A 16,058-nucleotide genomic window follows, 5' to 3' on the forward strand; every position below is an offset into this window, starting at 1 on the left:
CCCAGCTTCTGCTTCCCATATAATCCTGTCATCTTGGTCGTGTGCTCTAGCTCTAATGACTCCTCTTCCACCTTCTCCCCGTCTCTCTTGGTTCCTTCTCTCTCTTTGCCCCCTTTCTCTTGACCCCCTCTCCTCTGGTCCTCTCTTACTGTCCTCTCCAGCCCTCCTCTTTCTCTCCATGCTCTGGACTCTTCCAGATGCCTCTGGCTATACTCTCTCTAATCGACAATAAAACCTTCTCTTCAGGCATCCCTTGGACTGACCATGCCCTCACCTTATACAGCATGTGTTTTTAATCCCAGTGATCTGAAGGCAGAGGCAGGTGGATTTCTGTGCTCTGGGCCAACTAGGGATATGCAGTGTGAGCCTGTCTTGAAAAATAAAGATTTCTTTTCTTATCTGTATATGAAAGTGATGCTGAAGAATCAGTAATTGTTTCCCATTTTACTCTTTATTCGATGTGTGGTGATGTAGAATAAGCTCGATATTTGTGTGACCTTCAGACCTGGTTAGCATGCACAAGGACCCCAGTTTCATCTTCAGCACACCAATTAAAAAATGCAATATTTGCCAGGTGGTGGTGGCTCATGCCTTTAATTCCAGCACTCAGGAGGCAGAGGCAGGCAGATCTCTGTGACTTTGAGGCCAGCCTGGTCTACACGAGCTAGGACTGTAACACAGAGAAAGCCTATTTTGAAAAAAAAAAAAAGTGTATTTTTTAAAGAAAAAGTTTTCAGTCTATTAATAAGACCATTTTATGCTCTATGGGTAGAATTATGAATGAATATAAACGTGCTTGAAAAAAGCTAGGAATATTAACCAAAGACATTTTTAAATTTCCTATATTTTAAATATATGATTTTATATTAATGAACTCACTAAAAGTAAATAATTAAGATTGTAAAAAATTGCTTATCTAAATGATAATACTTGCTGAATTATTTCTATGTCAATACAATAAAAACTCCACACAATATCATGTGGTAAATAGTGACCTTTCAATATAGATGATGTCTATCATGCACACATTAAAATTGGTATTTTAAAGATGATATATTTAATTATCAGTGATATCCATGATTACCAATTTTTTATTATTCCCAACAATTTCTTGATCCATAAGACACAGAATTTTTTTCCTGTGAAAAATCTATGATGAAACCAGTAGTTACAATACTCTCTCTCCATATCTCTGACATAGAGTTCTCAAAGTAGGGTGTCATACCTCAGTGTCCAGAATTCTTCATCCTGTTCCACTATTTCATCCTCTAACTTTGATTTCTCCTCTCTTCTTTCTGTTAGCTCCTTCTGTAGAGCAATAATTTTATTTTCTATTTTTTGATTTTTTTTCCTAAGTAGTTCATGGACTTTATTAAAATCTAATAATGCATTATAGGAACTGGGTGAATTCTGTATTTTTAATGATCCTCCAGAATCTGGATAAAGGAAAGAAGAGACGAAATAAAATACATTAATTAGTGTTTTATCTGTGTAAAAAAAAACTGTACATTTTGACCTCCTTTCATCTATGCTCTGGACAGAAATAGACTGGATGCCAATGATGAAAATTACATTAAACTAAATTCTGTAACAAGAACACACTAGATCTATGTTCTTAAAGTTCAGTAGAAAAAAAAAACAGATTAATGACCATTTGGATACCTGTGGTTAAAAAAACCACAAGAGTTCTGTGATCGCATAAGATTATCTGCAGCTGGAACAAGAAGATATCTCAGAGGAACAGATGGCGACGTAGGAAAATAATGAATGTGCCTGGAGCCGCTAGGCAGATGGTACAAAGGATTCTAGACCCTCTCCAAAGGTGCGGAGAAAACTGCGGGCTGCTTCTACCTAATGCAGAGAACGTTAGTAGTTAGTATATACGAAACAAACATGAAATAAAATGCTTTAAGCAATTTTCAAGACAATGGACTTCAGGTAGTGAAAACAATGGATTCCTAAAGTCCCAGCTCCCTGCTGCAAGAGGGATTTTAAGACAAAACACAGAAAGAATTGAAGATGCCAGCAAAGGTGAGATTGCACAATCGTGTTTAAGAATTGAAAGCAGAAGGATCCTAGGTTTGAGGCCAGCGAAGTGCTGTCTCTGAAACCAAAGAGAACTTCTGGCACTGAGGTTGTAGCTCAGTGAGAGGGAGAGACTGCCCAAGGCTCTGGGTTTACTGAAAATGTATCTACTGGGCTACTGAGGTTAGGTAACAAACCCAAGGATAACTAACACGTAATCAATGTCAGAGAGAGGGCTCAGTGGGTGAGGGTTCTTGCTGCCAAGTCAGGTAACAAAAACGCTGCAGATTGGAGTAACGTGATCGGACCCTGGGCAGGGAAAAGCATCACGAACACAGAACAGCGCAGTTCGGCAGAGAACCCCTGTGTGGGTGACCACGTGTTAGCAAACGACCCAGGCTGAAAGGAAAGCATCTGAAAAAGTTTAAGGAAGCTGGGACTGGTGCCTACACAGTACCAAGGAAAGTGTCCACACCCATTCGCCAGGCAAAAGATTTCCCTTTAACCTACTAAACACCCCAAATCCCAAGTTTCAGATCGCTGCACCTATATTATGGCTGACATCTGCCTGTAACTCCAGCTCCCGGGCATCAGACTCTCTCCTGGCCTCTATGGGCACAAGGCAGACACTCATATATACACATAAATAAAAATTAAGAATAAGGTAGTTATTAAAGTTTCACATCAAAAGCCTTACTTCAGCTTTAAGAAACATTTTTAAAGGATTAATATTAAGGTAAGATTTAAAAAGGAAAAAATATAGAAAAAAGCAAGCATTCTACAAAGACTCAATAGTGTCCCTCATAAAGCTTTATTAGGGCTTTTTTATTATTATTGGTTTTTTGTTTATATAATATGGTTTCAGACTTAGTGTTTTTATGGGTTTTGCTTGTGTGTGTTTCTTGTGCTTTTTCTTTCTTTTTAAAAATTTTTAAATCTTCATTCATTTGACTGTTGTTGAGAAGAAGAAGATGTGAAGTTGAAAGGGTAGAGAGGTGAGGAGAATCTTGGAGGAGATGAGAAAGGGGAAACTGTGATCAAAATATATTGCATGGAATAATTTTTCAACTATATAGACACATTTATATATACATCTACATACACACATATATAATATATATATTCATAGACCCTAGGGAGAATATCTTAACTTCTATAACATGAAAAATTAGAAAACTTGGAGATCTGGGCTCTTGTAAGCTATCAATCAACTGATATCAAACAGCTTGGAGTTTCCCAAGACTACAGAAACATAAAAGAAATTTACGATATTCTCTAACTACTACTCTGTGGATTTCTTCCTCAGCTTATGTCCCTGAACCCTGACTATGGATGGTGTGAAAACAAAAAATAACAGATACATATACAGAGAAAAGCTGGAATTGTGTGAGCTGGGATTTCTAACGGAGAAGCCTCAGCACTTGGGTATCTCAGTGTGTTTATTGCAGACATTGTTAAACAGGGAGACGGGGTTAGTGTGTGCAGCTAAATTAGGTGGGTTTGGCTAATCTTGGTAGGTGCAGTCTCTGTGGGGGAGCGGCCCTCAGAGAGTAAACACCAGAAGAGAGAAGGCTATGGTGGACATTTCCTGCACACACTCTCAACATTCACACCAGAGGGAGAATTTGTTGTCTTTCTGAGCCTCACCTAGGGAAGACTAGGCCACTCCCAGGGGGCAGAGTCACTGGGTCTTTAACACTGCCCGTGTCAAACAATACACATTAACTCAGAGTCCCACTAGTTCCCTAAAGCACTCTATGATATTCTCTTAATATACCTTGTATGAGAAGCAAGGGAAACTGTGTAATTTTATTAAAATACTTGAAATGCAGATAAATCTGACAAATATGGCAAATTTGTATATAAAAAACCTACAAAATATTTCTAACAAAATAAAATCCAATTTTGTAAATGAAGAGGCAAACTTTGTTGAAGAGTCCTAAGATCCATTATTAATATTTGAAATCTCCAAGTTTGCAGCAGAAATAATTGGCAAGCTGATTATAAAGTTCACATGGAAGTTAGAGATGTAGCTCCATGATAGATGACTTGCCTACTATGCACAGGAACTGGATACAAGAGAGAGAGACAGAGACAGAGACAGACAGAGACAGAGACAGAGAGAGGAAGAAGAAGGAGGAGAAGGAGGAGGAGGAGGAGGAGGAGGAGGAGGAGAAGGAGGAAGAAGAAGAAGAAGAAGAAGAAGAAGAAGAAGAAGAAGAAGAAGAAGAAGAAGAAGAAGAAGAAGAAGAAGAAGAAGAAGAAGGAGAAAAGATTACCAAGGAATGTAGAGTCCCTAGAATACTGAAAAATACTGAAAACCCTGAAAAGTAAGTGGGACCAGACTGCTGATTTACATACATATTCTAATAAAATTAACTCCCAAGTATTTTTGTGTTTAAATAACTCACCATCTCCTGAAACTGGTTCAGATGCCTGAGTTACATCGACCATAGCTCTTACTTCTTTTGTCACCTAAAAGATAAATACTATTATAAAAATATCATTGATATTCATACCACATAATGTACAAAGGTAGTGACTACTAATTTTATATAAATAAAGCCAAAGAATCCCCTGAAGAGAAATTTTTTAAATCAATACATTTTATTAGTTCCATAAGGGTTTCATATGATGTATTTTGATCATATTTACCCCCTCCCCCAATCCTTCCCAGACCCACCCTCCTCCCCTACCCACCCAACTTTGAGTCCTTGTTTTTTAACCCTTCAAGATCAATTTATACTGCCCAAATAATCTTACATGTGCTGCCTCTTCAACTAGGGGCTACCCTCTTAAAGGAAACCGTCTCTCCCAGCAACTAACACTTGCCAGCAGCTTCACAGCTAACAGTGGGATTGTGTAGCGAACTCCCCTCTCCATGTTGGGATTTGGTCTGGCTCGGGCTTACACAGGTCTTATACAAGCTGCTACCACCACTGTGAGCTCATGTGTAAAGCTGCCCTTTTGGGTTTAGAAAGTACTGTTTGCTTGTAGCCATAAACTACCTCTGGCTCTGACACCTTTTCTGACCCTGTTCTGCAATGATAGTGAAGCATTGGGAATGGGATTGAGGTACGTGTATTCTCTGCAGGGTTGAGAATTCTGCTATCTCTTATTCATTGCACAATAGCCTGATTTGGGTCTCTGTATTAATTGCCGTCTATTGCAAACAGAAGCATCTTAGATGAAGGTCAAGAGGTACATCGATCTGTGAGCATTAACAGTGAGTTTTAAGAAGTCAGTTTAGTAGTGTGTCCATTTAGAAGCATACTAGTAATAGATTCATCCCTAGAGCCTATGACCCAGTGACCCAGCTAGACATAAGGTCTCAGACTGCTAATTATACTGGGATGGGCTTCATCTCATGAAGTAAACTTTAAATACAATCACTAAGTAGCTGTTGCTCCTATGATGTTAGAGCCACTATTGCACCAGTGGGTCAGCTACAGTCATAACTGAAGTCATTACAGCACCAGCTACAGTCATTACTGTAGCTCACAGGATTCACAGTTAAGTCAGGTGGGCAATTTCATTTCTCCTGCAGTAGCTTGATTAACACCTTTCATCACTATGAAAGTAAACCAGTAGGGATGAAGCTTCCATCCATCCCAGTTGGGTGGTGTCATGTTCTATGACTCAAGGAGGTGGTGTCCTCAGGAAAACCCATGTCAGAATGGCTAAGGTCAACAAATCAAATGCCTACAAATGGATGTGTGGGGAGGAACATTTGTCCATTGTTGGTAGGAATACAAACTGGTGCAACAACTATGTGTATCAGCCTGGAAGCTTCCCAAGGAGCTAAAAATAGATCTACCATAAGATCCAACCATATAACTCTCTGCAATATACACAAAGGCTCCATATCCTACCCTAAAGATACTTGCTCATTTGTGTTCATTGCTGTTTTTTGTTTGTTTGTTTGTTTTGGTGTTTTTTGTTTGTTTTTTTGGTTTTTTTGTTTTTTGTTTTGTTTTGTTTTTGCTTTTGTTTCGAGACAGGGTTTCTCCGTAGCTTTTGGTTCCTGTCCTGGAACTAGCTCTTGTAGACCAGGTTGGCCTCGAACTCACAGAGATCTGCCTGCCTCTGCCTCCCGAGTGCTGGGATTAAAGGCCTTGCGCCACCATCGCCCCGCCCGGCTTGTTCATTGCTGTTTTAATCACAATAGGAGGTAATCATTCTAAGTAACCAAGACCCAAAAAGAGAGATGCCAGATGTTCTCGCTTATCTGTGGGTCTTAGCTTTGAATTTCAAGCATGCGTGTTTAATTCATAATACCCGAAGAACTCAGAGAATTTCTGAAGGGGCCATAGCCAGGTGCTTTTAAAGGAGAAGAGCTGGAAGGCATAGGTGAAAGGTGTTTACAGGGGATAATTAAACAGGAAGGGCTAAAGTGGGGATGGGGAGCAAAGGGTAGCGTAAAGGAGGGGACTTGCGTAGGGATAAATAATACTAAAGACATTTCGAAAAAGGTATATGGAAACCTCCTACTGTAGACATTTCTGTACATAGAGAGAGCTAAAATGGAGCTACCCGATCACATGGAAACAACCCTCTCTAGACACCAGAAACTAACAACTTCAAAGCCCAGTGCCAAGAATAGGTTTCTTCTTTTGGAATTGTTGACCCATGAGGCCCCATAGAACCCCAAATATCACAGCCTATTGTCATAGCTCTTGGTTACCTTCTAGAATTTAAAAATAAAATGGATGCTTTTCTCAATAGCTACTTTTTCATAAATATAATTTCTTTCAAAACCGGTGGTTTTAGACAAAAATATTCCATATTCTCTTTACTGTAGTGATATTTTATATGTAATCTAACAAATAAAGCTTGCCTGAAGATCAGAGGGCAGAGCTAAGCCACTAGTTAGCCATAGAGGCCAGCAGTGGTGATATACACCTGTAATCTTGAGACAGAGGCAGATGGATCACTGTGAGTTCAAGCCACCCTGGGTTACACTAGATAGATCCAGTTTCAAAGAGAAACAGAGCCAGGTGGTTTCTAAGTACTTGAAAGTTTACTCCCAGTTCTTCAGAGCCACACACCTTTAATCCCAGCACGAGGGAGGTGGAGACAGGAGTGACTGGCTGGGAGGAGAGAGGAATATAAAGTGGGAGTAGACAGGAGATCGGATGCAGTCTGAGGGTTTCACAGAGACAGCATTCAGTCTGAGGACTCCTAGAGATAGAATCACCCCTTTGGTCTGAGAATTTGATGGAGGTAAAAAGAACTTTCTAGCGGCTGATTGCTCGCTTTCTCTGATCTCTCAGCTTTCACGCCCTAATAACTAGCTCTGGGTTTTTGTTATTAAGAACAATTAGATTCATGCTACACTTTATCTTTTATTTGCTTTATATTTTGAGACAGGGTCTTCATCTGTGTCCCACACAGGCCTGGGACACATAATATATTCACCTGGACCCACACTCATGAATCCTCCCTACCTTGATTTTAAGTGTTGAGATTACTGATGTGTATGGGTCTGGGGCTTTTTATACTTTTTCACTTTATGTTTTATGGTGTATTTTAACTCAGAGTTTCATAAGATTTCACTGCCTTTTATGTAACACAGTGAATAAAGAAGTACTTTAGATTTCACAGTACCTTGTGTTTTCCCTTACATGTTTTCTTTCGGGGCCTAAAAAAAACAACACAAATAACTTTTAAGAAAATGATAAGCATGTAAAATAAAAATAAAATACAAAACTATTTTTATATCTATCAGTTTGATCTATCCTATTTATTGAGTCTAATAGGACGAGCATAATGTTATCTGCATTTTGATAGATAGCAATAAACAATATTAATTCTTTTTTAAATTAAACTTTTATAAATACTAAAATCTATTTGAAAAATATTGCTTGATTCCTTACTTAAAGGAAACAATTCAACAACAATGTTTAGAAGTAGATTTTCAAGATCAACTAAGCATGTACTGGCTTTGTGGGAGCCTAGTCTGTTTGGGTGCTCACCTTCCTAGACCTGGATGGAGGGGGGAGGACCTTGGCCTTCACACAGGGCAGGGAACCCTGAGTGCTCTTTGGACTGGAGAAGGAGGGGGAGGGGAAGTGAGGGAATGGGGGAGGGAAATGGGAGGAGGGGAGAAGGTGGAAATTTTTAATAATAATAATTTTAAAAGAGTCAGAAAATGCCTTTACTGGGGTATCTTTAGGCAACTCTGAGGCATTTTCTAGATTAATGGTTCTCGGGGGAGGTCCCAGTTCACTGTGGATGGTATCAGCCCTAGGCTGGTGGTCCTGGGTTTTGTAAGAAAGCAGACTAAGCAATCCAGGAGGAGCAAAACACTAAGTAGTTCCCCTCCGTGGCTTCTGCATCAGTCCCTGCCTCCAGGTTCCTGCCCTGCTTGAGTTCCAATCCTCACTGTTTTTAATGATGAACTGTTATATGGAACTATATGAAAAAAAAAAAAACAAACAAAACCTTTCCTCCTAAAGTTGCTTTTGGTCATGGTGTTTCATTATAGCAATAGAATCTAAATAAGACAAGCTTCAATCACGGTACCACTGAGTTCTGGTTTAACATGTATAAAATAAAGTTTTACTGAATGAAGCACACTCATTCACATATCACCTGCAACAAGTTTTTATACATACTATGAAATTACTCAAGACTTCTTTACCAATTTTATTTACGAAAAAATTGTAAAATCTGTGAGATTTGTCTTTTTCTTCTAATTTGACAACTGTCTTATTTAGAGTTTCTGTTGCTGGGATAAAATAAACTATGACCAAAAAGCAAAACAGAGAGGAAAAAGTTTATTTAGTTTACACTTCCACATTGCTGTTCATCATCAAGTGAAGACAGGACAGGTTACTAAACAGGGCAGAATCCAGGAGGCAGGAGCTGATACAGAGGCCATGAAGGGGAAGCTGCTTACTGGTTTGCTCCCCATGGCTTGCTCAGCCCACCTTCTCAAGTCACACAGGACCAGCTGCCCAGCAATGTCACCACCCACCATGGGCTGGGCCCTCCCACATTGATCACTAACTGAGAAAATGACTCACAGCTGGATCTCGAGGAGGAATTTCCTCAACTGATGATTCTAGCATGTATCAAGTTGACACACAAAACCAGCCATCACAACAACACTGATTATTACCTTTTGAATAAAATCCTTAACAATAAAATTTTATGCTCTAGAAAAAGCATAAAATTTATCACATGAAAATTCTCCTAAATAGAATTTTATAGGACAATAGCAATTATCTACTACTAAATATTATGCTCTTACCCATCATGATTTGCATTCTCCTTAATAAGAAATCTCTGGTCATTGATTTCTCCAGATTTTCTCTGTAGAACTAGTTCATCCATAGTAGAATCAGCAATACCACCAGCATCAGCATCAGTACCACCACCAGCAGCAGCATCAGTACCACCACCAGCAGCAACAGCAGCAGCACCACCACCACCACCACAAATAGCAGCAGCAGCAGCAGCACCATCAGCAGCAGCTGCAGCAGTGTCACCACCAGCAGCAGCAGCAGCATCACCATCAGCAGCAGCAGCAGCACCATCAGCAGCAGCTGCAGCAGTGTCACCATCAGCAGCAGCTGCAGCAGTGTCACCACCACCAGCAGCAGCAGCATCACCATCAGCAGCAGCAGCAGCACCATCAGCAGCAGCTGCAGCAGTGTCACCATCAGCAGCAGCTGCAGCAGTGTCACCACCACCAGCAGCAGCAGCATCACCATCAGCAGCAGCTGCAGCAGTGTCACCATCAGCAGCAGCAGCAGTATCACTATCAGCAGCAGCAGCATCACCACCACTAACAGCAGCAGTATCACCACCAGCAGCTGCTGCAGCAGTGTCACCATCACCACCAGCTGCAGCAGTATCACCAGCAGCAGCAGCAGCAGCAGCATCACCACCAGCAGCAACAATACCACCATCAGCAGCAACAATACCACCAGCAGCAGCAGCAGCATCACCAGCAGCAGCAGCACCACCACCAGCAGCAACAATACCACCAGCAGCAGTAGCAGAAATACCACCACTACCAGCAGCAGCAGTATCACCACCACTACCACCACCAGCAGCAGCAGCAGCAGGGGAGGTAAAAACAGCAGCTTCACAGGGGTATTTTGCTATGTCTATTCCATTGCTTGCACACATCTTTGTTTTTTCAACCTGCAACAAAAAGACACAAGTGAATTTTACTTCCTTCCTTATTAGAATTTTTGTTTAAACCCATATTTAGAAACATCACAGTTTGGAGCATGAGTAACAAATGAATTTTCCTGTTCTCTACTAAGATATCATCCCCCCATTTTATTTTTGATCATTTTTTTTCATTTTGAAAGTAAAATGTCAAGAAATAAAGATGCTCACAAAATTATAGGAGTTGATTTTCCAAAACTTGTAGACTTTAGACTCAATCTTTTAGGTTAAACTTGTCAAATAAAGAAGAAAGAAAGAAAAGAAAAAGAAAATGAGCAAGTTTACCAGAACTTGGCATGTAAAAAGTACAGTAACTAGTGTTGGCAAGTGTTGTAGTTACCACTGCTCTGCAGTGCTGTCAACGCCTTTAATCCATGCACTCAGGAGGCAGAGGCAGGCAGATCTCTGAGTTCAAGACCAGCCTAGAGCAAGTTCTAGAACACCCAAGGCTACACAGGGAAACCCTGTCTCAAAACAACAACAACAAAAGTCTATTAACAACAATACAAAAGCAAAATAATTACATGTTAATTCAAACTAAATGTAGCTGCTCAAAAGTAATTGGCTCCCATAGGCTCGTGGGGAGTGATATCATTAGGAGGTGTGGCCTTATTGGAAGAAGTCACTGTGGGTGTGGGCTCTAATTTTGCTATGTTCAAGTTGCTCTCAGTATCTCTGACCACTTTCTGATGGCTGAGAGTCAAAATGAGGACTCTCAGCTCCTTCTCCAGCACCATGTGTGCCTGCATGTCACCATGCTGCACTATGATGACAATGGACTTAACCTCTGAAAATGTAAGCAACCCCAATTATTTTTTTTTTTTACTTTTTAAGAGTTTCCATGGTCATGGTGTCTCTTTAAAGCAATAGAAACCTAACAAAGACAGTATATTTGGTTATAGTGTTACACATCTATACTAACAATTTGCGTTATGTCCAATTTAGTATATTCATTCTACTATCTTCTAAAGAGTGGATAAAATGTTAATAATAATTACTGTTTTCTTATGCTTGGCTCGAATAAGTTTACTGTTTATAAACACTAAAAGCACCTTTTAGAAGATATTAATCCATTATACTGAGAGCCAGATTGATTTTTATGACCCTACACAAAGCACAATTAAAATTTCAAGAGTGTAATTCTTGAGTGAAGCATCATTATTGAATGAAATAAAAATATTAAGTTGCTTCACCCTTTAACATCAACACAACTCAATAAAAAGTGATATAGTTCATATTTTTCTAGCCTTAAAGAAAGTGTGTTTATTATGTTTAATGCACTCCCTACTAAAACAAAAATAAAACAGGCTAGATGCTTTACCAGATGAATTCTACCAAATATTTAATGAGTTAGTAGACTGGATAATACATAGAAAAGAATGTTGGTCATGTTTGTTTTATTAAAACGAAATAGCTAGTATAATAAGAAACAGAAATATATGACATAAGTTATAAAAATAAATGTAAAAATTCTGGATAAGCAGATTCCAGAAGTATATGATTATACATCATTGAGAGGTTTCTTAAAGATTTATTTTTATGTTTGTGTGTGTGTACACAGGTACCTGCAGAAACCAGAAATGGTTTCAGACCTCTGGAGCTGAGAAAGTCGGGGTTAGAGAGGACTGGGAGACAGACCCTTGAGTTTTCTCATTTCCTGCTCAGAGATTTCAGCGATGTCAAAGGGATGGCTATGTTGGGTGAAGGCCTTATCTCCTGGTTTTCTAAAATTCTTCAGGTCAATAGTCAAGCCTTCATTCTGGCTGCTGACCAGCTGTCCATTTGCAAGTACTGGTGGGAGTGGCGGCCGGTGATGATGATAATGCTTCCTTGGAATACAGTTCTGCTTCTCCAAGTTAAAGATTTTATTGCTCTGCATTTTTGCACCTTTGACTTCAATTTGAACATAATTTAAACTCTTTAATCAAAAGATTCAAATTTGATTTTGCCTTCTTTATCATATAAAAAGGTTTTGCAAGTGGAGGCAAAATCATGATTTAGAATTTTTGGCCTCAGGAGCATAAAGTTTGCCTATGTTATTGTAGATTCAAAGAATATCTTAAATCACAAATAATTAAATTACTTAAAATTATCTATTGAATTGATATATATTTTACACAGAGAAGCTTGCAAAATAAGTCCACTTGTTTTATGATATAATATTTAAAAGAAAGAGACAACAGCATTGAAGGAGTTATTCAGATTTGAAAATCTACATACCAATGATTGATTGCTCTCTCTGCTATAACATTTGTTTTGTTCATCCCCTGATGCTGCTTCTAAATCTGGTTCTGTTGACAAAAAAAAATTATAGTTAAAAATACACATATATATATATACATATACACATACATACATACATATAGAGTCATCAATTTAATATGTATGGCTGAACACAAATTTATTGCCATTTATAACAAACAAAAATCCAGCTCTGCAATACAATTTAATTCAACCTGTGACACCCTCTTCATATAACTTCACACTTATCCAATACTCGACAGTTCTGTATCAAAAAATTGTTTCACAGAACATGAGGGATCCTGTTGGACGAGTTGGGGGTGGGACAGAGCTGGACATCCGTCAACTTTCTTCCTGTTGACACACTATACTCTACCTCTCTTGCTTTGCATACTTCTTCTTTGAACATACTTAAAATGTAGTCATACTTGACTTCCTGTCATGTCACTCTGAACTGAAAATGTCACTGAAACTTCATGAGAACATTCAGCACACTCCTCTATAAACATGCAAGAGCATCACTCCCCTTATCTGTGGTAAGCCCTCTTCTGAATGATTGGTACATGGCAGACACTTCTTACCTTCCTCTTCTTCACTTACAATATCCTTGCTTCTTTGACCCACAATCATGGATAAATGGTCAATGCCCTTTAGTTGAAGATGTTTAGCTGAATCCTGAAGATGAATGACAGCAGAGATTTGCATGAGTGTTTCCTAATTACTTTGTAGCTAAAAGCCAAATTTTCTACTTTATGAGCATGCATTCTGGAAAATAACAGATGTATGTATTGCAAACTTAAAACCAAACTGAAGAGAGAAAATCACGTGTGCTCTCTGGATCCAGTTTATTTTTAATTTCATTGGATGACTACATAAACTGACTGGATTGAAGGAATAGAAATTAGTAACAACAGTAGTTGGTAACTTTAGAATGCATAACTGTTATTTATATCCCATAATTTGAGGGCACCTAAAACATGTACTTAAATATATTAATTTCACTTGCTTGTCTATAGCATTAAGTATCTAGAGAAATTCCAATGACTCAGTTGTTTTAACAAAGAGGCACAATCATAAAGAATTACATAATATAGCACAGGAAACTAAAAAATAATACTGAAACCTATTGAACACATCCCAGAATAATGTTTAACTACCCACAAGATACTGTAGATTCTAAGTTCAATTTTTTTACAACTTCAAATTTTTTCTTGTTAAATATTTTTAAAATTAAATTTTTGTCACAAACTACTAATTATATAGAAAATCTTTAAACTCTAAAATATTAATCCATTTAGCCTATGATGAGTTATTTACTAAAATATTAATATAAAAAGTAAAATTGAATATGTACATACAGTCGACTGACTGTTTTCATAGTCATTACTTCTTTGCACCTCCTCTGATTTCGCTGATGAGTCTGATTCTAAAGAAAACATAAATATATGTACTTAAAGAATAAAAATTGTTTATATAGTGTGAGTCCTTATACTAAATGGTGAAATATTTAGTGAGGTATAAAACAAAAACAAACTCAGTAGGTTTCATTTAGATGCTCTATATTTATGCATATACATGTGTAAAAGTAATAGCAAAAAAGAGAACGTCCATTTGCAAAAGAGTAGAAGGGGACATTGAAGAGACTAGATGAGTGAGAGGGAGGAAAGGAACAGGATGAAGTAATATAGCTGTATTTTAATTCAATTTAATATGTCAATAAATATACTAAAAATAATTATACTAAGAATCAAAATTTTACTTTCTCAATTAAATCCTCCAATTAAGCTTAATTTTCAGTTTGACATTCTCTGACTTATAAAATACACATAGTTATCAAGATGCTCACTACAAATTGCTATCTTGATATTTAAATTTAGGTTCTTCTTTGTTGTTAAGTACTTTTGATATCTCATAGTTGGGACTTTTGTGTCTGTCTTTTCTGATTTTCATTTTATTGATACATGCCCTGAACTATATGCAAGTATAATTTAAATTACAATACAATAAGCACTAATCGACCTACTATCTAGTTTATGAAACAGGACACTCCCATTAGTAGACTTCATCTGTATGAGTCTCCTCACTGACTTCTTCCTCTGCTTCTCCTGTAACCACAATTTTAACATTTCTGACTACTATTTGTTTGAATTTCTGTATGACTCTGAATCCATGAAGCCATGAATTCCTAGGTAACTATATTTGCTTTGTCTGTTTTTAAACTCTGTATAAGTGGATTATTAGAACAGAAGAAGATAATGAGATGAGTATGACAAAAACTTAGAGGGGTTTACTGTATGTGGTTAAGAAGGAGACAGGCAAACAAGAGAGAGAGAAAGAGAGAGAGAGAAGAAAAGAGGCAAAAAAGAAAGAGGAAAAAGAGAGGATGGTGAGGGATGAAAATGAAGCATACATATGTTAAACTACTGAAATGATATTCACTAATTTGTATGATAATTAATTAGTAAAGTTGAATGACTTAAAATGGAAGACTGAGGAGGAGTCAGATATGCAAATTGTGTGTAGAACCTTAAAATTATTAGAAATAAATTAGAGTGGTTACCATTGATTTTTCAATTGAGATGGGTTACTATAAATGTGAAAGAAAAAATAATAGGAGGCGTGATGGAAATTGGTGAGGAACGGTTCGATGAAAAAAAAGCACTATCTAAAAGGAAAGCAGTCCTGAATGGAGTATGTTTCCACGGTCTCCCCGAGTGTAAAATTACTAAAGATTAGTCCAGAAAACATTTCACTGAAAGACTGGAAATATAAATTGTCCTCCCTAGATGCTGGTATTAGCATTATCATATGAGATACGAGAAAACTACATGGACAGTGACGTTGATTATGTATACTTTGATGTTTTCTCCTGTATGTGCACATATGTCGGTAAAATACTTGGAAGATTTCTCAGAGGTGTATGCATATTGCATATAACAGGCTCACCAAAACAATATTATCATGGAACAGAGTTTAGTTCACTGTCAGAGAATAAGAAGGACATGGAAGGTGGCACTGGGAGAAACAGGTAAATAAACAAGCAGGTGAATAGAGAACTCTAATCACAAGGAAATCAGAAGAAAAGCAGACAAGCATGGAAAAGGAGAAATAATAAATACACTGTATGAATATCTAACTTTAGATTTGCTACTGGCAGTAACTGAAGTTTGTAGTACAGAAATTACATAAAGTTTGCCCAGCACACAGTGTTTCCAGCCTGAATTAAAAAGCACACCGGTCTTTTTAAAACATGGCTTCTTTGTGTGTAATTCGGGATCACTCAAAATTCCTATGCATGAGAAATCTTTGCCCCAGTCTACCAAGTAAATGACTGTAAACACATGTAACTAATGTTTGAGGAAACATCATTAATTGTTTTTAAAAGTGGATTTTAAAAGTTAAACTTCCCTAGGAGTCAACAAAGCATGACATATCAAGTTGAGACAATACCAAGCTCCTCCCCCTGCATCAGCTTGATATGCCATGCTTTGTTGACTCCCATGGGAAGGCCTTACCTTTTCTGAGGAGTGGATGGGGGGCTAGAAAGGAGGTGGGAGGAGGGAATGGGGGGAGAGGAAGTATGGGAAACTGTGGTTGGTATGTAAAAT

At 38.0% G+C, this 16,058-nt stretch overlaps 1 protein-coding gene across 1 annotated transcript in view; it reads right to left on the reverse strand.

Moving 5' to 3' along the window:
• LOC130862629 (ankyrin repeat domain-containing protein 36C-like) overlaps positions 1 to 16,058 on the reverse strand; it is a 93,150-nt gene that overhangs the window by 11,801 nt on the left and 65,291 nt on the right. Inside the window, exons 36-43 of the mRNA XM_057752340.1 lie at positions 13,809 to 13,876; positions 13,032 to 13,098; positions 12,430 to 12,500; positions 10,017 to 10,179; positions 9,281 to 9,422; positions 7,633 to 7,666; positions 4,437 to 4,500; positions 1,226 to 1,436 (exon numbers count right to left, since the gene is read on the reverse strand). Coding sequence (XP_057608323.1) covers positions 1,226 to 1,436; positions 4,437 to 4,500; positions 7,633 to 7,666; positions 9,281 to 9,422; positions 10,017 to 10,179; positions 12,430 to 12,500; positions 13,032 to 13,098; positions 13,809 to 13,876 — 820 coding nt within the window. The remainder of the gene's footprint in view (positions 1 to 1,225; positions 1,437 to 4,436; positions 4,501 to 7,632; positions 7,667 to 9,280; positions 9,423 to 10,016; positions 10,180 to 12,429; positions 12,501 to 13,031; positions 13,099 to 13,808; positions 13,877 to 16,058) is intronic.

This window comes from Chionomys nivalis, chromosome 20 (assembly GCF_950005125.1).
Source record: "Chionomys nivalis chromosome 20, mChiNiv1.1, whole genome shotgun sequence".
In the NCBI taxonomy this organism is placed as follows: Eukaryota; Metazoa; Chordata; class Mammalia; order Rodentia; family Cricetidae; genus Chionomys; species Chionomys nivalis.